The following is a 27,020-nucleotide window of genomic DNA, read 5'->3' on the forward strand; positions in this document are numbered from 1 at the left end:
GGCGTGCCGCTGGAGGCAGCGGGACGAGGGCCGCTCCGCATGGGCAACCGCCCGCGCGACTGTCCATGCCTGAGCCGCTCAGGCCGTGCTCTCCTTACAGCCAGCAGACGTGCAGTCGGTGTAACGAACCCAGCTGGGCTCCGCTTCACCTCCTCCAGGAACCAGCGTCTAGAATTGCTCAGGTGAGGGGAACACTTGGACGTGCCTTTATCTCCCAGGTAACGGTACAGAGAGGTAGAAGGGCCTGGGCTCCTCGGTCTCCTATGAGGGCGTCCAGATCAGCTGTAGCTGTGTATATTGTGGATGTCTCAAGTTATCTGAGACGAGTGTGACGCCAAATGCTTTGTCTGCTCCGCCATAGCTCGTGGGCCTGCTGATCACCACCCACAAATTTAAATCGGACGCCCTCTTTCTAGCCAGGACAGCCAAGAAGCGAGCGAAGGAATGCAGGGAGCTTGGCAGGGGATCCACGGGCAAAACAGTCCACACTAGGGATCCCTCAAAACCGGGAGGAGAAAGTCTTTGTTTTTTTCTGGAGGAGCTGAAAGTCAGAGCACGGGGATCTCTGTTCCTCTCCCTGGTTTTGCTGCGAAGTAGGAGATGGAGGGGGAAAAAAAAAGTAGTTTATTCCTGTAGGCCACAGGTTAGTCAATACATTGAACCTGAGGTCCAGCTGGCTAGGCTCCGTCTCTATGGGTAAAGCAGATGTAAAACACCCAGCTCATGAGATGAGCATTTGTTTAGATACTTACTTGGTTTTCCAAGGGCACTCAGTAAGCATCACTGGGTTTGCGTTGCCTTAATCCTCAGCTCCCTTCCGCCCGGTTCAGATGGCAGCTCGCTAACCCCTGCAACACCACCACCGCCCCCCAAGACCTTTTCTGATTTATTGTCAGGCTGGGGAGAATCTCAAATGTATAAATCAATCCACGGTGCATTAAGCGAATTTCCTGCATAAAGCATGGTGCATTAAGGCTTGTTACTGTGTCACTGCTTTCCGAAAGCAGATGAAAATGAAGCTCAAAACTGCTTCACATATTTTGAGTAGGAAATCATAAATCTTCCCTGTCGTTTCGGCAGCCCTCTTCCTCCTCTGCCCTCCCATGAAATTCTCTTTTCTAAAATGATTTCCATAATTTCTTTCACTGTGAACCTAACTTGCTACCACTGCTGATTTCGTGCATTTTACCATTCCTACAGGGAAAGGAGCAGGGAGGTTGCTTTTTTCCCTCCCTCCAAACATTTGTGCCAATGTTTGAGGAGAAGCATCACGTCCTCTTGCACCACCGCTCGGGACTGAGGGCTCCTTGGCAGGCAGGTGTCTTGATTAATGTTTTATGAGCCTGGTGAGTGTAGATGGGTGCAGAGATGTCGGGTAGACTTTCTCAGGCTGGTCCTGGGCTGGGCACATATTGCACATTGCCTGTGATCTCCAGCGAACGAACCTGGTGACACTTCCCTCACCCTTGGTTAATCCTGCTTAGTGGATTCCCAGCATCTCTTCTGTGACCAGGGACAGCACTGACCGTAAAACATGAGGACCATCTCCCTGCCCCTTCCCCTTGCTATTAATAAATAAGTGGAAACAGCAAAAAGCTGGTATCTTCTGGTTCACCACGAGATGGTGGTAAATGCTAGCGCTGGGCCGGTGCCGGAGCATGGCCTGGCTTCCCTTCCCTTAGCAAAACCACACCGGAGTGACAGGTTTATGCTGGGTATCCACCAACGCTGGCAATTTTCTCTCCTTCCGACTCCTTTCCCTTTTCATGGTATAGTCCCTACCCTGGATGTTCAGAGACTCACCCTGCCTGTTTACCCCTTGTTACCAGGAACGCCCTTCTCCCCGCCGCCAGGGTTAGGGGTTCGCGGCATGGGGGTCCCCTCCAGCCTTGTTTCGCACACACACCTGTGCCTCACGCTATGCAGGGAAGAAAAGACGGCAGCTCTCGGCAGGTTCGTTGGGGACAAAGCAGGATGATATGCAAAGGGAGCCCATCTCGCAGCTCAGGCTCCCCCGCCCTCTGGCACAGGACTCCTTGGGGAATACCTGTCTTACAGAAAGTGCCTTCTTAATACACATCAAACTACCTTAGAGCAGCCACCACGTTACAAAAGCTGTGCAGGCAAGACAACCCGGGTTTGAAGCTTCATTCAAGTTGTGCCAGGGGAGGTTTACACTAGATAGTAGGAAAAATTTCTGTACTGAGAGAGTGGTCAGACGTTGGAACAGGAAGGTGGTGGGGTCACCATCACTGGAAGTGTTCAAAAAACATGTGGATGTGGCACTTCGGGACATGGTTTAGTGGGCATGGTGGTGTTGGGTTAATGGTTGGACTTGATGATCTTAAAGGTCTTTTCCAACCTTAATGATTCTGTGTTCTGTGATTATAAACCTCGCAGAAGGATCTGGCGTTGACCTTTTCACTGCAGTGAAAACCAGTATGTCCCTTCTGCATTTGCAGTTTAACGTTGAAAAACGTGAAAGAATGGGAAAAAAACCCCAGTCCTTATGCCCGAACACACATGCAATCCCCCATATGTTGGTGTGCCCTGCTGCGGGCACGCGAGGTGCACGCTGGCCGGAGTCCCACAGCAGATGCTATGAGTGGTACGCTGCCACGGTCCTGCAGCGTGCTTGGCATCGGCACGTGCTTGCCGCCGAATAACAAAACCCCCCTCACAACCCTAATCCTTACAACTCTAACCCCTTGGCTTATAAACCGTCCTATCCCTTCCAGTCCTTCTGCACAGCTCGATGTAGGAGCTTCACCCACATAAGAATTTGGTGTGAAATGTCTCAAAAAACCCACGTAAGCTGAGATCACAGCAAGGGCCCGGAGGGACGGAGAGTAGGATCAGACAGGGCGTCCAGCCCCAGGCTCCTGCCTCCAGAGGAGGCTGAGCTTGCAGGGATGGGGTGTCACCCACGGGACTGTGGGTGGCTTGCAAGGACAGGCGAGTTTGAGTTCATCCGCAGAGGGAAAAGTAGCTGGTACCCCAGTGCTCATCGCTGCAGCCTGGTCGGTGATGACTTCAGAGGTGACACAAAGGCAACTTTCCCACGGCAGAGGGAAGGAGGGGGGGAACCCCACAGGGCTGTGCTAGCCGGGAGCCTCGGGAGTGGGTATGAGCAAGGGGAGGCTTGTGTCAGGCAGCCTGTAAGACAGCATCCACACTGCATGTGTCAGCTGGGCCTGAGCTCTGGGGTTTAGTCCAAGGTGCTGGCTGAGTCGCTCCTGTTGTGGACAAATCGAGTCCTAGCAAACACTGGACAAGCCTCTCGGCTCATACTTGCTGCCTTCCTGACCGAGACCACCTCTACTGCTCGCATGAGGCTGCTCCTTGGCTCTGCTCCTGCGCAAACTCAGCAGAGTCGCTTAGATGGCAGGTGGTGTAAGAAAGAGGACCGCTCGGATCCAGAAAAGAGAAGGACATAAGACTTGGCAGAGCGCCGGGGTCCTGCAGCCCTGCCTCTCACAGCCAACTCGCACAGCGTAAAGATGCGAACTCCAGCTGCCCTGGCAGGCCAGCCACTTGTCTTAGGGACTACGGAGGGTGCTGAAACCCCAAAAAGGAGCCCCGAGAGCCTGAACGTACGAGCTACCTGGCTGTTGCTGGACACATAGTACTGGCATGCTGTACGACCGAGGAATGGTGTGCTGCAGGGTCACTTAATGACAGAAATGTTTTTCCTTTTTAATTAAGGGCTGCATTCTTCCCCTAGCCTTAAGTCTGACATTTCTAATGCATTTTATAATCAAACTGTCAGACTTCTTCCAGGCTAAGATCATCCAGTTTGGTTATAGCAACGCTGACCTCACCTGGGTGGCAGGACCGATTCTGAGCACATGAGAGACATGTTGGTGCTGGTCGATGAAGGTATACTCAGGAACAGCTGTTAGAAATTAATACTTGGTGAACAAAATACAGTATTTACTTACATGGGGAAGCAAAACACCTAGATATTCTGTACATGACTTAGCTACTCTTTGCTTCAGCCCTTTGGTTTAGTTAAACCTTTATAACCCCATTTGTGTAGCCAAGCTAGTTTGGCATATTCTCGGGTTTGGCTCAAGCAGCCAAACTTCATTACGCAGGAAGCAGAATCTGAGATATGTGCGGCCAAAAAATGGGTTCACTGAAGACACCCGGTTAAAAACAAAGACTGAGCCAAATCTGATCCAACCCACAACCGATCCCACATCAATTGTTGAGTCCAAATTTTCTCGGAGTTCAAGGTTGAGAGAGGGAAAGATGGAAGTCACATGGCTGATAGTGCAACCTGTGGTTAGGATGGCTCAGCGCATCTTGCCATCTCGATCCTGGGTTCATTTGCATATACCTTTGCCCAATCAGCAAATATTTATGCCAAAGCTTTCCTTGACAGCTGCGTGTTGAAGGCTGGCTTTTCTTCAAAGTTTTCAGCCAAAACTGTTCCCCATTTCTAAGAGCATCCATTTTCCTTAACTTAAGCATGTCCAGGTTTAAGACAAACAAAAGCCCACATCCCCCTCCCAATACTCTGGCGCTCTTCTTCGAAAAGCTGTGGTGCGTTTTTTATTGGAAGAGGGACTTGGAACCGGACAAAAAAATAACCTTACTGCTGAGATGTACTTTTTGTAATCTCAGTGAAACGTCTGTCACAATTTGGCCAATTCATAAGGCTTTGGAAAAAAACCAAGCCAGCTGTAGTTCACACGTGCTCGCCAGAGGCCAGCTAGAGCTTGCAGGCTTTGTTCTCTGGCGAGTTCATGAGCATGGGACGTGCTCCAGGGATGGGTCCACAGGGCCCGCAGCAAGACTTCTCTAGCAATCGGCAGTTCCTCACTGCTTCAGGCCAGAGCAGCTCTAAGTCCAGGTACTCGGAGTGGAACGCATGGATTTTTTTTTTATTTTTTTCCCACCTGTTTGTTGCCAGGCTACATGAAGGACATCAGCTGAGCTGAATTCAGAGGAAGTGAGACGTGCAAGAGGAGAAGACGGTTTGGAAAAGCAGATTCGGAGCAGGCAAAATGAACCCTGGCAGAGAGCTGGGGGAACTGGAGTGTGCTGGGGGGAAATCGGAGGATGGAGACTGAGGCTCGGCAAAGTGCGGAGTCTGGCAAGGCAACTGGGAAATGGCACGCAGGGAAAGGGTGGGAGGGATCTCACTTCAGCCTCTCTCTGCACTCTATTCTGAGCTCACTTACAAACGCTTGAGCTCGCCCAGGAGGCCTTCCCATGCCTTACTGACTGTACGTTAAATAAACCCGGTTATGAAGGCACAATCACATGTTTCTGCCTGCTACCGTCATGGTGAATGTTATAAAAAAAAGATCCAAAACTTCACAAACCAAAATGAAATGCTTGTTGAACATCCCCAAAATGCAAGGGAGGGGCATTACCATCATATTACAAGCAGACAACCAGAGCCTAGAAGTATTTCCTGATTATTCAATCCAAGAAGTACATCTGCAGGACACTGCTGTGTAGTGGTTTGTGGATGTAGTTTATATGTTCCTGTTGCCTTCTACAGCAGATGCAAGTCCTAAATTTTTCTGCAAACTAGGCTTAGTTTAAGGCTGGCGACAAAGGAATAAGGGAAGCAAAACTCCTAAGTGTGTGTGGAGGAATTTGGCCTGAGGTGACAAAGAAGGGAGAGGTGAGACCCTGCAGCCTCGCAGACCCTTATCCAATTGTTCTACGATATCATTTGATATCAAAGCTACTCCAGATTTTGAGGGCTCAAGAGCACTCCTCCTTCCCAGGACATCCTAAAATTTGAAGAGGGATTTTCTTTTAAAGCTTAAAATTTGTCCTACTAAAAAAAAAAAATACAAAGTCCCCATTTATTTCAGCCGAGCCTGGTCTGGCCCCCACAGACGCTACCTCGGCCGCGCAGGCTGTATACAGCCGTCGGCACTGCCAGCGCCCACCGCTTGCGCTGAGGTTGCCTGTTCAACCTTTGTCATCTCCCCACAACCGCAGCTCCACCGTTTGGCTCGAGGTCCCATTCGCAGCTCGCTGGTGGGCCACCCAGGTTTTACCACTGTGACCAGCGCTCTGGGTGCTGGTACGTGTCCCTGCTCGCACCTTTGCTTTGATACGTATTGCGCTGCCAAGAATAATTGTTAGTTTTAAACTGGCTCTGAAAGCAACAGTCGGCTTTCCAAAGGGACGTGGGGGACGAGCTAGCGACAGCAGCCACTTGGCATTTCCAACCCTGTGGTGCCAAAGGGGATGTGTTTTAAGTATTGCAACTTCTTGAATCTCTCGTTATCTTGTCACAGAACAGGAATACAATTGACAGTATCAGGATACGTACACACAAGCTCTTATTACTGTTTAAACATAGAAAACAATACCATATCCTGTGCTGGCAGGAGTACTATTAGCTATGCAAAATTATTTGTCAGCTCTTTGGAATACCTTTCCGTTTCTGGAGAGTCAAAACACTATTTCTTCAGCAAGTTCTACTTTTCTGTCTTTAAACAGTGGTGTGGATTATGTTATTCACCTATATTTATTTCTCTCTCATTGGAAAAGCGGGTGGGTCTTTGACTACAGTCAAGTCCTATCTACAATCGTGTGGTTCCCAAAAGAAGTAATTCTGCTTTTTAATTTATCCTCCCTGGCTATAAAAAACTGTGTGTGTTTTTAAAAAATCTTTTCAACATTTGTCAGTATGTGACCATACTACTGCAATCCTTTGTGGTCAACAGGAATTTATTAGAGCACCTTGATGTCAAAGCAACTTTTTTTATACCTCATGCAACAAGAAGTGAAGACTTCTTAGTTTGGAGAAGCCAAAAAATGCTCATAAATTATATAAATTAGAGGTACATTTTTGTAGTCTCTCTATCACACAAGACTTTAAAAGACTTGGGTGCAAACTAACGTAAAGGCAATGCCATTTTCTGGTCCTATAATGTTTCTCCTAGAAGTGCAACATTAGCCTATAGGAGATGTAAATGCCTGCTAAACTGTAAGTGAAAACCTTAACCAGGGACTGTAATGCCTACAGCATGGAAAGTAATTTAATACCTCCAGTTCAGGTTTCAGCCTTGAGAACTGTGCATATTCTTTTATTTGTGCCTAACGATGTTGTACAGCATTTGATAATTTTTGGGATCATTACAGTGTTAAGTCTCCCATCTTGGCCAACTGAAAATTAAATTCTCTCTAGCTCAGTTCCCCTGTGGCCCCAACTAGACGAAATAGTTGCACAGCTGAGTAAGGCCAGGGGCTGGCTGCATCCCGAAATTCAAAACTGCTTTGGCAATTCCAGCCTTTGTGGGTGTCTGAAGAGGATGGAGGAGGGTCTTGGTGCAGAGTGTGGGACCACAACAGGCACGGCAGCGACAAGGTCTGCTAGTGCCCATGATGTGCCAGGCTCACTCCTGACATGGAAAGGCACTTTAAAAAATACAGCACTTCAGAGCAGAACCCTTCCCCTTTTCCTCATTTCGTAACCACAGGCTGGAGGCTACAGCTGCCTGCATGCTGGGGTGAGATCCTGGGGACACCTCTGGTTCCACCTTGTCCCTAGGGTGGTTCAGTTTTGGGTACAGAAATGCCCCAGGGCTGAAGCTGAACGCAGACATCCACGTACCCAGCTGATGCCTTTGGCACCTGTTACAGCCGTGCTGGCCCTACAAATCTTGACATCTTTTCTGATCTTTGCTAGAGCATCCAGAAGAGGTGAAAAGCATCACTGGCAAGCCTCCCTGAGGACATGGGGCAGTGGGGAAAGTACCAAGATGTTCAGACTGTATCTTCTACTTCCCGTTCTCCTGACTAGGCTTTGATGCCCCAAAGTAGGCATCATCCTCCAACTGCTCGCCCATCCATGCTTTGAAGCACCAATGAGCCCCAGCCCACCTTTCAGAGGGACCTTCTGGAGAGAAGGTCCAGGTCCTGGACACTTTGCAAACAAGCCAAGTGGGTTTTAGAACCCACCTCTCCCCTTGTACTGGCAGCCTGTGGTGATGCCTGCCTCAGTCTGTGGTGGTGGGATGGTGATTTGAGGGGCCCGTTTACTGCAGAGGCTTTGTGGGGAGCAGCTCCGTCTGCAACTGCATGGCCAGAGGACCGACAGCAACTTCTGCCCCTACACATCTTCCGTCCTCTGTAGCACCTGTTTGCACGGGCAAACAGGTTGAAATGGCTCTGGTTCAAATTGGTCACGCAGGGAACACAAACAGAGGCATCAAAATGTCCTTTGAAAGCCGAGTTCCCACACAAGATGAGAGGGACGGGATGGCTGTGAAATAGCTTGTACAAGCATAACTAATGAAGTTTTCACATTACAAATAGAACCCAGGAACAAGTCATTATTTTTCAGGGTAGTGTCTAGTCTTCATGTTTACTTACGGTCATGCAAACCATCCGTCAGTGGAAGAGCTTGCTCTGGCAGAGGCGGGAGGGAGATCCATCGATCCACCTCGGGTGTCCCCCAAGAGACTCACCAATAACCCCTCTCTCAACAGCAACATCTCCTTCCAGCCCACCAGCAACAGACCCCAGCCTCTCCGTTGGCGTTTGCCCACCAAATGCCAGTCCTCAAAAGGAGGACGTAGTTTGAAGGAGATGGGTGTTGGTGGTCTATCTGTCAGCGGTTTATCAGGCTGAATACAAACAGGGAAATTCTTTGGGTCCAGGAGGAGGATGGAGGAAACCCAAGATTCCCATCAGTCTGGAAAGTGATGAGGGACTCCTTGTTAGGAAAATAAGAGACCAGTCAGCCCAGGGTAGGGCTGGAGATCTGGGACTGAAAGAGGACAGGTAGGAGAAATACTCACCCCGCTGACAGGGAAATTGGTCCCAACACGAAAACAAATCTTCCCTGGAATCAATCAGATGTGGTCATGCCTGACTGGAGCTGACGTTTCTAATCTTTTTTGTATTAGATTATCACTGCTTTTCCTTCTCTGGACTTGCTCTGTGTTTTGTTTTACGGGCATGATTTTTGCCATTATACAAACTTAAAGTAACTTTTTTTTTCCTTGTCTTATGCTTAGCAAATTGTGCAACACGATTCACTGGGAGCAGAGAGCTCCAAAGTCATGAGACAGGCAAGGAACATGAAAATGAGGACAAGAGAAACCCCATCGTGTTCACTTCAAGCCCTGTCATGAAAGCCACTCTGCTAAAAAGTGACCTAGAACTGCAGGTTAGGACCAAACTGTCGTTTCCATATTTATAAAGGAAAAACCTTTATAAAGCAGGTGCCAAAACCTTGAACCTATTACCTGGTTTTCTATTGCCTTTTCTGGGCATGGTTGAAATTTCTGCCATTAAAAGCATTTTTTATCTGGAGGTGGTGGGGGACAAGTATCTCTTCATTTTTAACACTAAGCCAAAAATCCCAAATGTTCTCCAGGCTGAACAACCCTAACTGCACATTCATGAACATTATTAACAAGCGGTGCAGGTATTCACGGGTGAAAAGCTACTGCAATCCAACTGACCTGGCAGTGTGTTGTGATGGAACAAACACACATCTTTTCTAACACATTTTTTAGCATGCATGGGAAAAAAAAAAAAAAGACAAAGTTGTTTTCTTTTCATTGACTGCTTCTCACACAAATCCTTCCGTCAAGGACTTCAAACCACATTCATAGCCTTTTTGTAAGCAGTTCCTGTTAACCAAGTTACAAACATAGAAGTGCAGAAAAAACAGAACAAGTAGACATGACAGAAAAGTTGAATGAGCATTAGCTCTTCTTATTTTAATGAAGAAATACCTCAAGTTAATATCAGTGCATATTTAGAAATAGCATGTGATACTCCCAATGCCAAATACATCAGCAAATTACAGTTTGAAAACTTTATAAATTAATGACACGAAAAAAATAATTAAGATTAACATAGAAAATAAGGTTCAAAATAAACATCCTGTTTGTTTGTTGCACTGCGTCAATTATATTCCTGGTACTTAAACAGCAAGAGAGATCCAATATTTCATGGTAATTAGGCTCTCCAAAATAGCAGTTATTTTTCTACAAATTTATTAAGTAGTTTGCATTTATTTTTTGATATATAATTAAATGTTACTTTTAGCTGTTACAAAGAAATTTAGTCATGTGAGAGTAAAATTTCATTCCATGATTGAAAAAAAAATCACACTAACATAGGAACACTGTCTTCTGGTTATACCCACTGGAAACAGTCAGCTGAGAATAGGAAGAACTACATGTGAGCACATTTGGCTGTTACATAAAATGGCGCTTTTTTTTTCTGGTTTCACAGCCTCATAACAATACTGTTTTTCAACATTGTTCCCAGTCATTGTTTTTAAAATGGTTCATCAACATATCCTGAATCAATTACTGATATAAATAACTCCAGTGACAAAATCCATTATGGAAAGACACAGAACTGCAAACTGAAAGTTGTACCAAATGACTTTAAGGTGGAACTGTAATTATTCGATAAAATTCTGTAAAAAAAAAACAACAAAAAAAACAAATACCACACAGTAAAAGCAGTATCTTTAATTAACTAGCAATGATGGAATCTTTTAAGAGACCTTTAACTCACAATGACTCTAATGCAAGACAAACTGTACTGAAGCTAGAGAGATATGCACATTTAAAGCTTGCAAGCGTGATATAAAAATATTCTCCAGTTCTTTCATTTTGATACAGGCAGTCCAATTCCCTAATGGAAGATGATAAAATACATTCTCTTTCCTACCCCATCGCTGTACATATAGACTGTTCCCTCGATATCAGGAAATGGCATTTCCCCCAACAAAAATGCCAGCCATGGGAATCGCAGACTTTCTGGTAGTCAGGGTTTGTTGATTTTGCTTTTTAAAGTATATTTTCAAGCAGGTGAAATACTGATGGGATATGCTTTTCTTTCACTACTAGTCTATTGTGCAAATCATGTACATCAACCCCGTAACTTCAATCCAACTGCAGTCTGCATCGCCAAGAACAGTTTGAGAACCTAGTGTGATACTACAGCACAGAGATGACTGCCAGATTATGAAACATCAGGCTAAATCAGATTAGTAGGAAAAGGCACATGCTTCGGATTTAGCAGGAACATCTGAAGGCTCCTCGTTACCATACCCTTACGCTCCTGAAGTTACAGTAATTCTGTGCATTACCCAAACGACAGAGTTTGCTTCCAGAAAATTGTGAGGTAACAGGAAACTTCTGCTTATGGCACGTACACACGAAACGTCTGTGAGCTGAGCTGAAACTCTCGAGCCGCTAGGGATAACGCAGACATAAGGTAGGCTACAGTGTGGTTAGGCCAGAAACAAAAACTTAACATTTCATTATGCTGCATACATTCCTTTTATGCATAAATACAGGGTGCGCAAAATAAGCTGTTTGCTCAGTAAAATTTAATGTTTTGCATATGTAAAATAATCAGCTAATACTGCAATATAATAAAAAAATCATGCACTAGATAAACAGAGCTTCTTCCCCATGAACAGTAGTTCCCAGGAACACTTTATTCTGCTTCAGATAACTTCTCATGACTTGCCAGCTTACATAGTCCCTTTTAAAGAACACAGTATTTAACTAAAACTGAAAAGCAAAATTAAAAAAAAACAAACAAACAAACAAATTTTGATTTTAGTTGCGATACAGCTGGGATACAACTGAGCTGCTGCAATGCACCAAAGAGTAACAAAAATTCAACATGAATACCAGAAGAATAAATATATACCCTAAATTAATCTCTGTAAATACATTCACAGGTCCACTTAAGACACCCTTATGCATAACTCATACTTCATTGAATCTGCAGATAGAGATGGATGTTAGTTCATGGGGAAAGCGATTTATCATATGACTCGGTTTATCTGTCATTATTCCAGCAAAAATCAGTAGCAAATTTGAAAATCTACATTTATTTTCCCCAGACCAACCACACAGAGGTGTAAGTCACAAATTCTATTATTTCCAATGTTCAATCAATAAGGCTTTATTTACACTTTTTTACTATAAAGTCAGGAAAAAGTCTGGTGCAATGTGCAAGAAAAGACTGCACATTTCACTGATTGGAGACTAACATCTGCTTATGGTTTAATGCTAACCCACAGGCAGCCAATTAAAGTCCCATATATCCATGTTTTTACATAAAGTTTCCTTCCAGATTCTGTCAGAAGCATACTAGCAGTCAGGCCACCTAAAAACAGCAAAGATGGCAAAGTCTTCTTGAGGCTTAGTTTGGAATGAACACTTTTCCCAGGAAACTTATTTCTTCTTTTAGAATCCTTCGCATCATAAAACTCTATTAGTAACCTACAAGCAGACAAAAGGAGATGGTCAAAGTTATACATTAGCATCAAGAAATTTTAAGCAACTTATTGTCATCCAATAACTGCTTCTAATCACACATTATTTGATAAATGATTTCACAATATGTAGCAGCTCATCTGTAACAAGTTCAAACAATCAGTACACCTTAAGAATATGATGCATTCAAAGTAACGTTGCACGTCACAGTACTCAACCTGAACCCTTGTAAGCAATAAAAGCAGATTCTCCTTAGGGACCTATTTTAACACTGAATATAAAAGTTGAAAAGAATCCTCTTCATTCAACATTTAGCAGATAAACCCAGATTACTGGGCAATACTGTAAGACAAAAGAGCACACAGCTAATCCTTGAACACCAAACAAAAGGGAGTAAGTATCTTCATAAAATAAACTAATAAATAACAAGGACTCACAAGACACTAAATATTTTGGCAGCCAAATGTACAAGAGTAAAATGCTACACCACTGGTTTAGTAGTAACTTTTTGTGTCCTATTTTTGTAAACCAGTAATAAATGGATTTGAAAATTCTGGGGTTTTAAGTATCTCTAAATTCACCTGACAGACTGCTTTGATCCTGGGAAAGATGTTCCAGTCAACAGGAGTCTACAATGAGACACAGATGATCAGGGTTCAGTTCTGCTGGTCTTCACCAGAAGACTACTTAAGGGACACTGGCCAGCCTTTTATTTTATGTATCAGTTCCTTGTCTATGAAATGAAATTCAGACTTTCTTTCTCCCAAAAGTGAAGAAAAGAAAAATTATGTAGTGATGCTAAACTTCTTAAGACACTGCAGTAACAGTGCCATGTTTACAGATAGTCATGTTAACTTTTACATGGATTCAAAGATCACAAGACAAATTAATCCACTTTTTCCTTCCACAGAGTGTGAGACTGGCAGAATTATTTTAAAGCAGAACATACCTGAAGAACCAGGAAAATTTCTATCTCACACACTGTATTCAAGGATTTAGAAAGTAAACAGATTCAGCTCCCTTAAGCTGGACTTCAGACATGGCAAATTAAACCATCATCTCTCAAAAAATACTTAAATTCCACATTTAGGCACAAGGTCCCCCAGGATCTGTTGCACAGGCTCATGCGTGACCTTATCTAGAGGTTGCTGGAGGGAGCCAGGCACTTTAGTTCTGCCACAATTCAAAGATGGGCAGATGAAACTTCTACTTCACCTAATTTCCCCAGTGAAGGTAGGGATCTCAGGGTTACTTGTGTTTTTAGCCAGCCGGTGTCTGATGGAAGATGCATAAACAATTTTGTTGGAAGAGTTTAGATCAAGACCTGCCCCTTCCTAACTCTAGCCTAACACTGATTACAAGACCAGAATCAAACTGCTTTTTGCTTGCTTGCCTAACATGGGCATCTTGTGTTCCTAGTTGCACATGACTCAGCTATAAGAAGGTAAATGGAGAGTATTCAGATGAATATGAGTCTCGCCTGGAACATGGACTCACAGCTCCTCAGTCTAAGGAAGGTCTAAAACCCAGGAATCCCAACCTCCTGAGCAAAAGGTTTAACCCCAAGATTATTACACAGAACATGCACAGGATTACCAACACCACCTCTCTTCAGAGAGCCCTACAGCTTGCACTACTGGTAACACAGAAATCACGGGTATATCTGTTAACATAAAAGAAGATGGAGAGCTTCTTGAAACAGAAAGTTCTGCATATTGCTACTCACTTATCCTTTATTTCAAAACGTTCATGAAGCCACCTTCTCATAAACATCTGCTCTTCTGGAATGTCCTTCAGTTCAATTCGGTCAATGAAAATATGAACTCTTGGGCATTCCTTGCAAAGAAACTCTAAAAAGAGAGCAAAACAACAGGACTGAGTTACAAAAGCACTGTAGGACATTTATTTGTCTAAAATACACTGAAAAACTGACCTCGGAGCTGTAAGTGCCTTGGAAGCCTAACTTCAGTTCTCAAAAGCCTCCCCTCTTTATGTTCGGATCCTGAGCACTTCACTGAACTTAGAAGTCATCTGGCCTACATACTTTTGAAATGGTTGCCCATTATCACGTGCAGCATGGAACAACTGTCCTGAAATGCACCCTGCTAACTGTAAAATGCTATGCTTGAAAATGTTACACTTCTACCTCAGCAGCAATCTACTCATTCTGTAGTGTGGGATGCAATAACTTTGATGTTGTAAAGTTATCTAGCCTGCAATTTTGATTAAAGTTAGCAATCCTTTTTGCTTGTCCTTTTTGAAATCTAAATTTTGTTTGCTCTTGGATGACAAAATTGGAATTACAGTGATTTCCCAAAGTATCTCCAGGAGGAAGTGGGCTTCAGTTTAAGTAATAACCTATAATTAAAAAGTGTAATAGGGCAAAAGACTCAGAACAAAATGCTGTTTTCCATTTTGCATCCCTTCATTTTTCTTCTGTCTTACAAAGCTCGAGAAATATTTCAGTCTCCCTCCCCCATTTCCTCAATTTGTCCCTAGAAAAATTTAGCAAGTAAGCGTTAATTACAAACAAAACTCCATTATTCAAATAGCCTTGTGGGATTTCTTACAACTAACAAGTGGTAAAAATACTGCACATAGGATGAAAAACCCACCAGCATTTGTGTATTAGTAAGCATTTGCATTTATCAATAGCAATGGGTATTGCAGTAAACACAGTGTCCCTATACAGAGACACATAGTCCTGAGAAATCTGGACAATCTTCGCATTTTGAAAAGGGACCCGAAGTGCCTTCCTACAATACAGACAGGCAACAAATGTAACACAGATTGGGTGGTCCCTTTAGGTTGTTGACATTTTTTGGAGGGCAGTGCAGATGTACAGAAGACTTTGACCCATAACTGTTAGGGGTATCTTGTGGAATGACACCGCAAATAATTGTTACTGCATGTAGTATTTATTATTATTGTGTGCCAAAGCAGATATCCCCCTATTTGTTTTTGTTCTTTATAAGATTATTGATTTTTAAGGACTTTGCTGTAAAAGCAACCCTTATCATATACTCTAGTATATTGATAATTGCCTTAAAGAATTTTAAAAGCCTGTTCATGCAAATGTGTTTGTGTGCTTGTAGAGGGGGAGGGAAGCAGAAGAGATAAAGAGATCAGTAAAGTCTTACAGCATTTTGATGCAGAAATTAGTAAGGTGCTGTGTCCAGTTTTGTCTAGTCCTCAGGCAAAGAGAGCTCTTCACTGAACCGTACCTTAGCAGAAAGGCAGCAACATGGCCCATGCACCACCAACTGAAGAAATGGCTGAGGGCTCTAACCAGAAACAAGTCCACCTCTTAGCCATGGAGTAGCAAACACAACTGTCACTAAAAAGTTCCTGGTAAAACCATCTCCTAGCTAGAAACCATCTCCTAGATGGCAGGCAAGTTAAGTACTTGGAGTCCAGAATGACGGTATGTATAGACATTGTCTTCAGGTTCACGTGCAATGCTTTTACTAACCACAAAGAAATCAGTGTTCATGTATCTGAATGCAGGTTTTTCCTCTTGCTTTTAGTAGGAAGAAAGGATTTTCCAGGTCTGGTTCTCTGAGGATACTATCCAGGCCACTGTACGAAGGTCATTCACTATATAAGCACGTAAAAGTGTACTATTAATATTTTAAAATTACAAACGTATTAACCATGTCTTAAATGCTTATGCTTGCTGATGTACAAATCCTCTTTTTGAGTGGCATTACCTATTAAGTGGAACATTCTAAAAATATGCAAACTGCATCTAGAAAACAAATGCCTGGAAGCCAGATGACATGGTCTTTTTTGTGCTAGACTCTTATAAAAAGCCTCTGTGCTATGCATATTCAGCTAGGGCTGAAAATCTAGCTTTAAAATATAGTTTAAACATTCTGTGCATTGTATAGTGTATGTTTCTCTTGCTTCATAGCACATAGGTTGTTCTGTATAGGAACAAACAACTATTTCCTGATGTTATTTTAATCTCAGTTATAAATTATTAAGGAAAATTACAAACCAAGCAAGATTCTAAGTTAGACGAGATAGCATTATTAATAGCTATATGGTATTTTTAAAACTGATGTTATGCTGCTTAAAAAATATGGATATTTGGTCATTTAAAGAGCAATAATAAGCTCTAGTTAACAACGGGAATAACACATAAGTATTTGAAAAGAAACACCTTCCTCCACCAAAGCTGAAATATAGCAACTCTACAAATCTGCTTAGAAAGCAAAAAAACCTCCACAAATATCTAAGCGTTGCTGCTGGTTTTCTATCTCAGGCCCAAGTTCCAATGCAAGGTGAGTCTTACTACTTCCCATACTGGTCTTCTTCAACCAGTCGAAATTGAGTACCCATATGTGAAGATCCCAAAACTTTGTCCTGATTTCCCATCTTTGTAAATCCCAATGCTCTTCCCTACAGTCTTACTCTCCCTTGCAGTTTGAGACTTAGTACAGGCTCACCGAAGTCAGCTGTAGGTGCTCCCTTAAGAGAGGATCGCGATTCCCACATTGCAATGCATGCAATCAAGCTAGTCAGGGTATCTGACTAGTCTTTAGTTATCCAATTCATGTCAGGCTTTAATGCAATTAATCCAATTTTTTTTTTTTTTAGATGCACAATGCCACATAGGAACAATATATTGAGAGGTGGTTTTTGAGAAGAAACAGCTGGATTTTATTACCACAACCTCTAAAGGTTTGTGGTGGTCCCATGACCCTTAATTTCACATTAGCTTAACTCCCGAAAGACTTATGTAATTAAGCTAAGAAACAAAATCTTATTGAAGCAATTTATTATGCGCAAATTACATCCAACTTCAGGGACACTAGCCCTTAAGGCTGACATCTGACAGGCTTTTCAGATCCCTAAACTTGCCAGAATTTGTTATAATTAACAGCAGGAACAAGCAAGCCTGAACTTTCCTTCAAAAGACAAAATGTAAGTGCAAATCATGCATTATAATCAAACATTATATTGGGGACAGCTTTAGTCAATCAATAACCGAGTATAGCTCGGGTTAAATGAACGCTAACAACTTGTGTGGGAGCCAAGTGGTCTGCCTTTTGTGTGGGAGATAATTTACTAATAAAAGTAAATTTCTATCTGGCTAAATAACAGATGCAAGTGCAGAATGTTTATAATGCTTCCAGTGACCAACCACAGTGGAAGGAAGGAATTGAAACTAATAAGGTGGATTGAGCAGGTTTGTTCTTCAACTGTGACATCGTGGCCCTCTGTCTGTGGGACAGGATTCACACTAACACAGGACTGAAGGACTCGGTGCAGAATTAGGATTAATGAATGGGGCGCAACAGCCTCCAGGAAAGGAATCGGATCCACAGAGTTTTTAATTGCAAACAAATGTTTTGGGATGTTGTTTTGCTCACTGGGGCTTCCACAAAATTCTACCAGTTTTCAACTCCTCACCTGCAAAAGCCAGTTAATTCTGTTTTGATTTCTCAGCATTACTAGGGAAAGTGAGGGAAGGAGAGAAGCTCCAAAGCATAAACATAATTGTAATTGAGAAGGGACATACAAATGGCTTCAGACCACCTTCCCCTTAATGCTACCAGAGAAGTTCATTCCACCACTCCAAATTATTTGCCTTGCCCCTTAAGAAAGTTGTGACAGTGGTGTAACACTTAAACAGATGCTCCAGTTTTCAATTACTAGTGAAGTCTATTTTTACATGCACTTTAAATATGCCAGCAATAAAGTAGCTCAGATTTCAACCTCATACATCAGCTCTTTTACTGCAACATAATTATTGCCAAAGTCCTTCAAAATTAAGAAAGGACAAACTGCAGCCTGACATCGTCAAGTCTGCTTAAAGAGCCCCCAATTCTCTCCTAACATATCTCAGTAATATTTGTGGTAAATTGAAAGTGGTATCACAGGAAACGTAAATCTGAGTAACATATATTCATTCTAAGTAAATAGTATTCCAAATGTGTATTCAGTAATAGAACATTGCGTGTTGTACCGTGTACAGTTTCACAGGCAAAACCGCAATAGCAAAGACATTACTCTCTGAACTGTAGACACTTTCTCCACTTTTTAAACTTTCATTAGCCTGGACTTAAGTGTTCAGCTATCAAAGCAGTTCGTAAACTATCTCCTCCTCAAAGAAAGAAATCCCATCCCTCTACTTTCATTTGCTTTGTACACCAAATTAGCAATCAATTGGCAAAACAAACATGAATTGAAGTGCTGCATTGTTTCTCAGCTTCATGCTTTCCATCACCTCAAGTGAAGCTGACAGGAAACTATTTCATGGCTTGTTCTGACAAAATAAAGCAGTGGTACAGCAAAATGGCACTAGACAGGAAAGCAAACATCCAGGGTACAGCGAAGGTTGTTTAGATGGCTTAATCTGGGGAGCAGTGGAGGAGCGGGCAGCACCGGTACCTGTTGGTACTACTGATGTAGGGAAGCGTGGAGTGGATGTTCTGCAGGCTAGATTGAAGCTTGCAGCCAGGAGACAAGCCTGGAATGTGAGGAATAGCAATCTCCAAAATACTGCCAATCCTTTGTGCAAAGCCCAAGATGCACACAGAGATCAGAGCCTGCATGCGTCTACAAGGGACACAGTGTAAGTAGTAAGCACATTGGGAGCTGGGGACCTTTTGAGACAAGAGAAATGGGATGCACCTGAATCATTATTAAGGTGCTGGCAATGAAGACTGAAAAAGTCTTAGACAGCATTTCAACTAGGAGTTGCGGAAAGTGAAAGGTCAGGAAAAGCAACCTGTTCAGATGGATGTAACGTGAAGTGGATGTGGCTAAAATTCAATGTGAGGGCAAAATTCAGAAGTGCCTCTATACCAACACGTGAAGCCTAAACATGAAGACAGAAAACCAAGAATTCTTGGCACCAAGAGATTACCCTTGGAAGGCAGGTACCTCTGTGACCCCAGAGGAGTGTACAACGTAGCTGCTCCAGGTTTATAGGAATGACAGAACAGGACGCATGGGTGAGGGAATGGCAGTGTGCGTGGTGGATTACATCAAGCATAAAAATAGCATAAAAATAGTACAAGGAGACAGAAGCACAATGAAATCCTTGTGGATGGAAATCCCAGACTCTAATAATAGATATATTAAATGACTTCCTGGTAAGTTTGATAATAGCAATCAGAAACTGTAAAGCAAGACTGAGAGCTGCCATTTCAGGACCAGTAGCAGAAGCATGAGATTCCAGCTACCTTTATCAAACTGCATCAATACTTCCATCAGGATGAGGTGTAAGGGGGGGGGGTGGTGGTGAAGAGAGGAAAAATAAAGATTGTTTCCTAGAAAAACTAGTTGCAAAACCCAGAAGAAAAGATGCCATTCCTGATGTGGTCTGGAGTGGTGCACCATGTGAGTGAGAAGTGTTCTGCAACCACAATACAATTAATTTCAGGATTGTAGAGAAAGAGTCTACAACACACAAACACACAATTGAAGGAACTCTGTAATGGGGAGGGAGGCAAAGTGTCAAAACACCCTGCAAGAAACAGTCCAAAAGGAGGCAGCCTAGAGGCAGCTGTTAAAAAACAGGCTAACTACCAAAACTCAGAAAAACTTGTATTAGAAACCCATAGAAAACACACATAACACTGCAAAAGAAAGAGTCTGGGTGGGTCTGAAACCCACCTGTGTGGGTTTCCTGTTAAGGAAAGTTGAGGAGGCTACCACTATATTCCTACCTTCTCTTTGAGGAATGGAAAGTTTGTCCAAATAAGGAAAAGCCACAAGAATGCTCATGCCAACTGTAAACATAAAATTAAGAGGGCTAAAAAGGAACTTGAAAAATGCCAAGGATGCTCTAACAATTTTAACTTTTGGTTTTTTAATATGGCAAAAGCAGTAAACCAGCTAAGACACTGGTGGGGCTGCTGGATGTTATAGGTGTGAAGGGCAGCACTCATGGTATAAGTATAAGCCCATGCAAGAGAAGCTCAAGTATTTGTTTGCATTATTTTTTCTTGCTAAAAATGTTTGATTCCTACACCCATTGCACTCTTTGTACCAAATCGCTCAAAGGAACTAGATCAATAAGTAAACAGGCAGAAAGTATTAGACTAAATAAACAAGTCAGATGTCAGAAAGTCACCAAAACCAGACAGCATTAATCCAAAAGCTCTCAAATGTGGAATTTAAAAACAAAGATGTGTAACCTATCATCACAAACAGCCATTGTGCCAGAAAAATGGGGAGCTTCCCTTCTACAAACGAGGGGTTTAGAGATTGTGCTGGGAAATACAAACCAGAGTCTTAATCCCTGTGTAAGATAGCAGGGTCTAGAAAATGATTGCTAAGCACAAAGATAGTCACAGCCTGTTGGCAAAGAGTTGGCATGGATTCTGTAAAGGGAAATCCCGTCTCACCAATTTGCTGGATTTCTACAACAGTGTCAAGGAGCAGGTGGATAAAGGGGATTCACTGGACATGATATATTTGAATTTTCATAAAGCCTCTGACAGGGTTCCACACTGAAGGCTATTAAAGAAAATAAGCTGCCATGGGATTAGAGGAAATGATGTTTTATAGAATGAAAGCTGCTTAAAAGAGAGGAAGCAAATGGAGGGACTTAATGGTCACTTTTCAGGATGGAAAAGACCCACCAGCTGGGGTCCTCCAGCGATTGACATTAGGACTGGTTTTATTCTGTGTCATGACAGATGAGCTGAAGAAGGCAGCAAACATCTTTTTTATCACATCTTTTTCAGAAGATCCTAAGCTCGTTTGGGTAGTCAAATGTTGGCTGACTCCAAAAGGACCTCAAAACTGAGCAAACAGGGTGAAAATGTGGCAGCTGAGCTTCAGCATAAACAAACATGGGAAAAATAACTAAAACCCTGATTACATGATGCTTAACTTGGAACTGGTGGTTACAATTTGGGATTCAGTGACCCTTGTCTGAAACCATCAGACCAGTTTGCACAGCAGCAGCCTCACACGTCCCCAAACACTGGGCAGCATCAGCAAGGACATTGAGAACAGGGCAAAGGAAGTCACTCTGCAGATATATGAAAAGACTGCAAGTCCACATTTTAAATACTGGTCTTTGTACTTCAAGGAGGATGTAGTTACTAGAGTCAGAGAAGGCTACAGAAAGGGACAACTAAAATGTTTAAGAAGAAAAAGCACCTGCAACTGAACTATGCAATTAAAAAAAAGGCAAGAAAAAGATACAAGGACTGGACCAGTTCAAAACAATGGTCTCTCTAGCAAATAAACAGGATCTGTTAGGAACTATGCCAGTACTGCTAGTATTGATGTTTTTGCCTTTCCTTCAGCTAGTCTGTTTTGATAAGCAGGGAACAGTACCACAAAGAGAGTAGAAGAAAAAAGGACTCTGATGCACAAAAAAAGCAAAAATAAACACAAGCTCTCAAAGCAGCAACATGTTTCTGGCCAAACCTGACAGTGTGAAGAAATTAAAGTTGTTTTTGCTATCCTCAGGGTTTAGATACACTTCTGCATAAAGGTCAGGAATTCCTCGAGCTGTTGTACATAAATGCTGCCTGGGGAGCTGAATGCTTCCTCTCACATGTGCGTGAGGCCCAGGGTGCAGGGTAATTTTATGAATCTCCAGTATAAATACTTTCAAAATCCTCTTTGTGTAGCAGAGGCTTTCTGATGACCGTGTGCTTTCTGATCACACATTCCCAAAGGAAAGCTATAGATACCTACCTTCAGTAGGAGCTGCTTGAGAATAACTGAGATACACAAGGTCCAAGTTTACGATCAGAGGAACACACACTCTGGGCTCGAAAGGATGCTGAAGAGGGTTTTACCGCCATTGAGGGGGTGCTACTAACACACAGATGCAGCGCCCACAGGCATTTGTCACTTGGGAAAAGGAAAAATCATTTACACTTGCCTTATTCTTACACTCCGCCTTAGGCATGCAAGTTTGGTTGTTGGTGGAGACAAGAAACTGGGCTACAGGGACTCCAAATACAGTCATCTTTCTTTACCTATCTCAAAACAAGGACATAAACAGAGTTGCTACGCATGCTCATACTGACTTTCATTTTCTCTGATTTTTGGAGTCCTATGAAGAACTATAGCAAGGCCTATACATTCCCATAAGCTGATTCTGCTCTTCAGTGAAATGTTATTTTTGAGCAGAAGTACAATGTTTAATTGTTACAGTATGAAAATATTTTGTGTTTACCCAGACCATCCTTATCTACAGAATATTGATGCACAGGTGCAAATCTGTGTTCAAAGTGCTTTTTCAAATAAGTCATCCACAAATGAACAGATAGGAAATTACAGGGTTTCTAAAACAACAGATCTAGTCTTACGGAGGACAAGTGAAAATGCATTCAGTTCAAAACTGAATGATAGTTTACTTACTTTGTGGTACCTGATGAAATCATGTTGTTAAAAAAGTTGTTTTTCAATACTTTACGCAAAATAAAAACAGGGTTTTCCTTTAAATCATTCCTTCTCCTGTATGACAGAGTATCACTAGAACTAGGTTGCCAACCAGTGTTGCTATCAAGATCCTGCAAATATTTCAATGGAAATTTTACATTTTGAAATATGAAAGGCAGTTACTTAAATTTTGCTTGAACAGATGCAGAATGACAAGTTCTTGATGTGATATTTACTACACATCTTAAAAAGCCATCCCATATTTTGTGCAAATTTCACCAGTGCTGATGTCTGGACTCAGTTCTAACTATATACTTTCTTTGGTTATGCTAAAATAACTGCCATTTACTTTCAGTATTCCTTCATACAGGAAGAACATGACAGCTAGCAGAGATCTGAACATTTCATTACTATAAGTCTTACTTTGTACTGGTTTACATTCCTGTTACTGTTTATCAGTTTATTAATTTAGTTTTTTAATTCTTTCAACATATCTATAACCATGTGCTTGTTAACATTCTTTGGACCTTTAAAGACAATGGGTATGATCAAATTTGGGCCACAGCCCAAAGACTAGTTTCTGTTGCACCAGTTTCTTTTCTATTGCCCTGTACTTCACTGTCTAACTGGGTCCTAACAAAAGTGCAAGCACTTGGAAACCAGCAATTTCCCCTGGGGAAGTTAGGCCAGTCTGACCTCCTCAAATTATACCGATCAAAGTGATGTACAGATTTTCAGCTATGCACACATACACATGCTTTCAAAGTGTTTGTTCTGGGATTGATATACAGCAGAGTCAATAATTCTCAGGAATTCCTCTGACTTCTTTAAGACAGTCTACATGTACTTGCTATTTTTATTCAGTGTTTATCATTGTCACATGCTGCTATTTCACACACTCTTTCATCTACAATGGCCAGATAAATACCATCTGGTTATGTTAAAGCCTTCAGGCAGAATAATAAAGATGTACACATGTCCATAATGCTCTTTCAGGTGCAAGAATGACAACAGTTCCCATGTCCCATGAGACCTGCCCCTTAACACCAGGCAAAGCTGGATGTGAACACTTAGGACATTAATTCAGAAGGGGGAAACTAGGTTCTCATTCCTTCTTCCCCAGCTTATTTCTACTTTTTACTTCATGACAATGTAGTAAAACAATATCAGCAAATCCAGCACAAGAGTTTCTCCCCCTCCTTTTCCCTTCTAAATAGTTCTTCCAGAATTCAGTACCTGAGATGGACTTCAGCTATGCCACAGTGCCCATATGATTATTTGCATCTTATTCTAATGACCACAAATAAATGTCTAGCAGCATGGTCCTCCCTAAGCAGGACCATCATTAATGATCTGCACAAACCATCTTCAGTAGTGAGAGGGGAAAAATCTGTGGGAAATCACTGTTCTTTGGAAAGGCTGCCATGTGCAGGGCAAGCTTCCACTGGAAACGTACCAAGTTCCAAACTTGTTGGAATGAAAAGGAATGAATAACGAATAAATGGCAGGAAAAAAACTGCATCCTTTGGTCACAACTGGATGTGAAGCAATAGCAGAAAGCAACGTCCCTGTCTAAAGCTAATGTAATCTTGGTCCCTGTCTAAGACTAATCAAACCTGATGTCTTCTAAAACAAACAACTTGCAGCTGGAAAATGCCAACAAAAGATTAAAAACACATAAATAGTGACAAAACGTTCAACACATTTGAAAGGATATACTATAATAATTTGCCTACTCTAAAAAGGTATCATGTTACCAGGTGTGCCTGGCATTCACTGTTCTTTTCAAAACACTAATGCAGAATCGATGGTGAATATCTATTTTCCAGTTGATAGTATACTACGTTTTGTTTTAATCCTGCTGAGCAAGTCAACATTATATTTAAGCTTGCTGGTCTGAAAAAAAAAAACCACCCAATTTTGCTAAGAAAGGCTATTTTCACTAAGAGTTCCATATTACAAAATTGAAAATGCAACTCATTTTTTCTTCAGAATTTGTTTCCCATTTATTAACACAATTTCTCAAGTAAAGTGTGGTAGTACTACTTGCAGTCACTAAAATGTTCCTTTTAACCTGCTCTGTCTACTAGTGGAGACAGCAGCCAAGAGCTGACCATATCCCCGGATAAGTATGGGTTTTTCCAGAAGTGGCACAGGCTCTTCTGATGAATTGAGATTTATAGAACTGAAAGTAAAATGCAGTTCAAGAAACACATTATATCTGTGTGGAATTCAGATTTCATTCACATGGGAAATGTCATACTATGGGAAATACAGTCCTCAAGTAAAGTTGTGTTTATCAGAAGTTTGTTTTCCATGCAATAAATTTCAATCAGAGTTGCTAGATTGAAGAAGACATGTCAACCTTATCTTTTAAAAATTACCAGGATTGCACTGCCATTTTACTCCGATGAGAATGAAGAACAAAATTCTCATTCAGCACTGACACAAATATGAAATGTTCATAAGAAAGGCACACATGAAAATGACATTTTACAACTCATTTTAGTACTATTAAAAAACCAATAATGTTAAAAAATCTCAAATGCCTAACAAAGCCTAAATCAATTCTTGTTCTATTATATTCCTGAACAGACCAGTTGCTGGACTTCTGCATAACAAATGGTGAAATGATCTTGACCTCTTAGAACGGAAATTGTTTTTCTTCCACTTTGTGTCTGGAGGGCCTAAAAGAATGACAACTATGTTCCACACTGTAATTTATAAAGTGTCCTTAATCTACATAATTTATATTATATGGAATACATGCGACTGCCACAATAGCGTGGAATGCCCTGGATGGATATTTCATTTATCTACTCCGTAATGGGTAACAACTGCTTGTCTGCACTTCATTCTGTGTTACTGTCTGTATTTTTACCCAAGGCTGAGACAGTAGTTACCCTGGGCCTAACAGTAAAGGTGGCTGAATGATACGCTTGGACTGCCTGCTGTGGGTTTCCAAAAGGCTGGATGTGGAGAAGTCACCCCAAACCATCTGATTACCACTTGACACCAGACACAAGAAACAGCCAGCAGGGATATTCAGTTTGTTGGTTCCCGTTCTATAATTGTATCATGCTTCATGCAAACTGGAAGGTTCAATAGGTGAAGAGGTCTTATAAGGAATTTGAACATTTGCCATTTTATCATTAGGTAATGACATTTTAATAGTTTAATTAACCATCAGGCAGTGAGAAGTCCAGCATTAAGAATGGTTGAAACTGCCTAATAATTAAGTCACGAAACAAGATATGCTGCAGGGAAGGCGAAACAATCCTATTTGTTTTGAAGGGGGTCTTGAAAAAGGTTGGGTAACAGGACAAGAGGGAGGCTGCCCAGCCTTCAAAGGAGTCTGTAAAAGGGTCATAAGGTATTAAACAAAAATTAAAAACTTTAAATAATAAAATCTGTAAAATCAAGTTCAAAAGAAAGCTATAAATAAACAATGTTAAATACAAAAAAGCATTCTTGATATTTAGCCATAAAAAAAATGCCTGTTGGGAACAAAACGTACATAAAATAAAACCATCCTAAGACAGGACAACAGTACAACACAAGTGTTAATACACAGTGTTAACAGTTTTGTTGCTCACCTATCCAGAAGAATTTTAAATAGGGTGAAAATGTAAAAACAGACAATTCCAGAATTTCTAAGCAACTAGCACCTTGTAGAAGTTCATGTGAACTTTATACCAACTCAAGGAGTTACGCCTGCTAATGAAGTGACATGGAAACAGCCACATCACTATTTTTAGCAGCAGAAGGAACAAGTCCCAGTGACACTAGGCCAGCCAAGGAGTGGGGAGTTCGAGAAGTTCCCTGCAGGTCCCTCAGCCAACACTGATCCCTTGCCCAAAGGTCTGAACAGCTGTGTGGAACTACTGTGGCTTTTTTTTTCCCCATTATTATCAATAGTGCAGAAGATTCAGAAGTACCGCTTTGAGCCAACTAGCAACAGACAGTTGTGCACAGATAGGGCTGAGTAACGCATCAACTACAGCCAGAAAGAAAGATGACATCCGGCCCTCCAGTGATGGTGCAGTTAAATGAATCACTTAAAAAAAAAAAATCAATCCAGCCAAGCACAATCTAAAAACAGCAAACCCTGAAGCTCTCTGTCCCAGAGTTTTCCCCAACGGAAACCCCAGAACTTATTTTTTGGTTAGATTACTTGAGGAACATACAACTAATTTACTCTCTTCTCTTAAGGTGCTGTAGATGGTTTAAAATACTACAGCAAGGTAAGCCCACTTGCATAAAATGCTGTTAAATGCTTGTAAGTTTACTGGGTATACGTAACAATTTGAAGAATTGCCAGTAAAATACTATTACTACACATTTTCACTTTAAAACACATGCATTTTAGCAATTAGATCATATGTATACATATGTAGCACAGCAGAGGGAAAG

The 27,020-nt window shown here is 41.9% G+C and overlaps 1 protein-coding gene across 1 annotated transcript in view; it reads right to left on the minus strand.

The window, feature by feature from the left end:
- Nucleotides 1-11,916: 11,916 nt before the first annotated feature.
- The window catches only part of LOC104621596 (1-acyl-sn-glycerol-3-phosphate acyltransferase epsilon-like), a 15,719-nt gene continuing 615 nt past the window's right edge, over nucleotides 11,917-27,020 (minus strand). The window contains exons 2-3 of the mRNA XM_010288120.1: nucleotides 13,969-14,092; nucleotides 11,917-12,248 (exon numbers count right to left, since the gene is read on the minus strand). Coding sequence (XP_010286422.1) covers nucleotides 12,023-12,248; nucleotides 13,969-14,092 — 350 coding nt within the window. The 3' untranslated portion in view covers nucleotides 11,917-12,022. The remainder of the gene's footprint in view (nucleotides 12,249-13,968; nucleotides 14,093-27,020) is intronic.

Source organism: Phaethon lepturus, unplaced genomic scaffold (assembly GCF_000687285.1).
Source record: "Phaethon lepturus isolate BGI_N335 unplaced genomic scaffold, ASM68728v1 scaffold12395, whole genome shotgun sequence".
In the NCBI taxonomy this organism is placed as follows: domain Eukaryota; kingdom Metazoa; phylum Chordata; class Aves; order Phaethontiformes; family Phaethontidae; genus Phaethon; species Phaethon lepturus.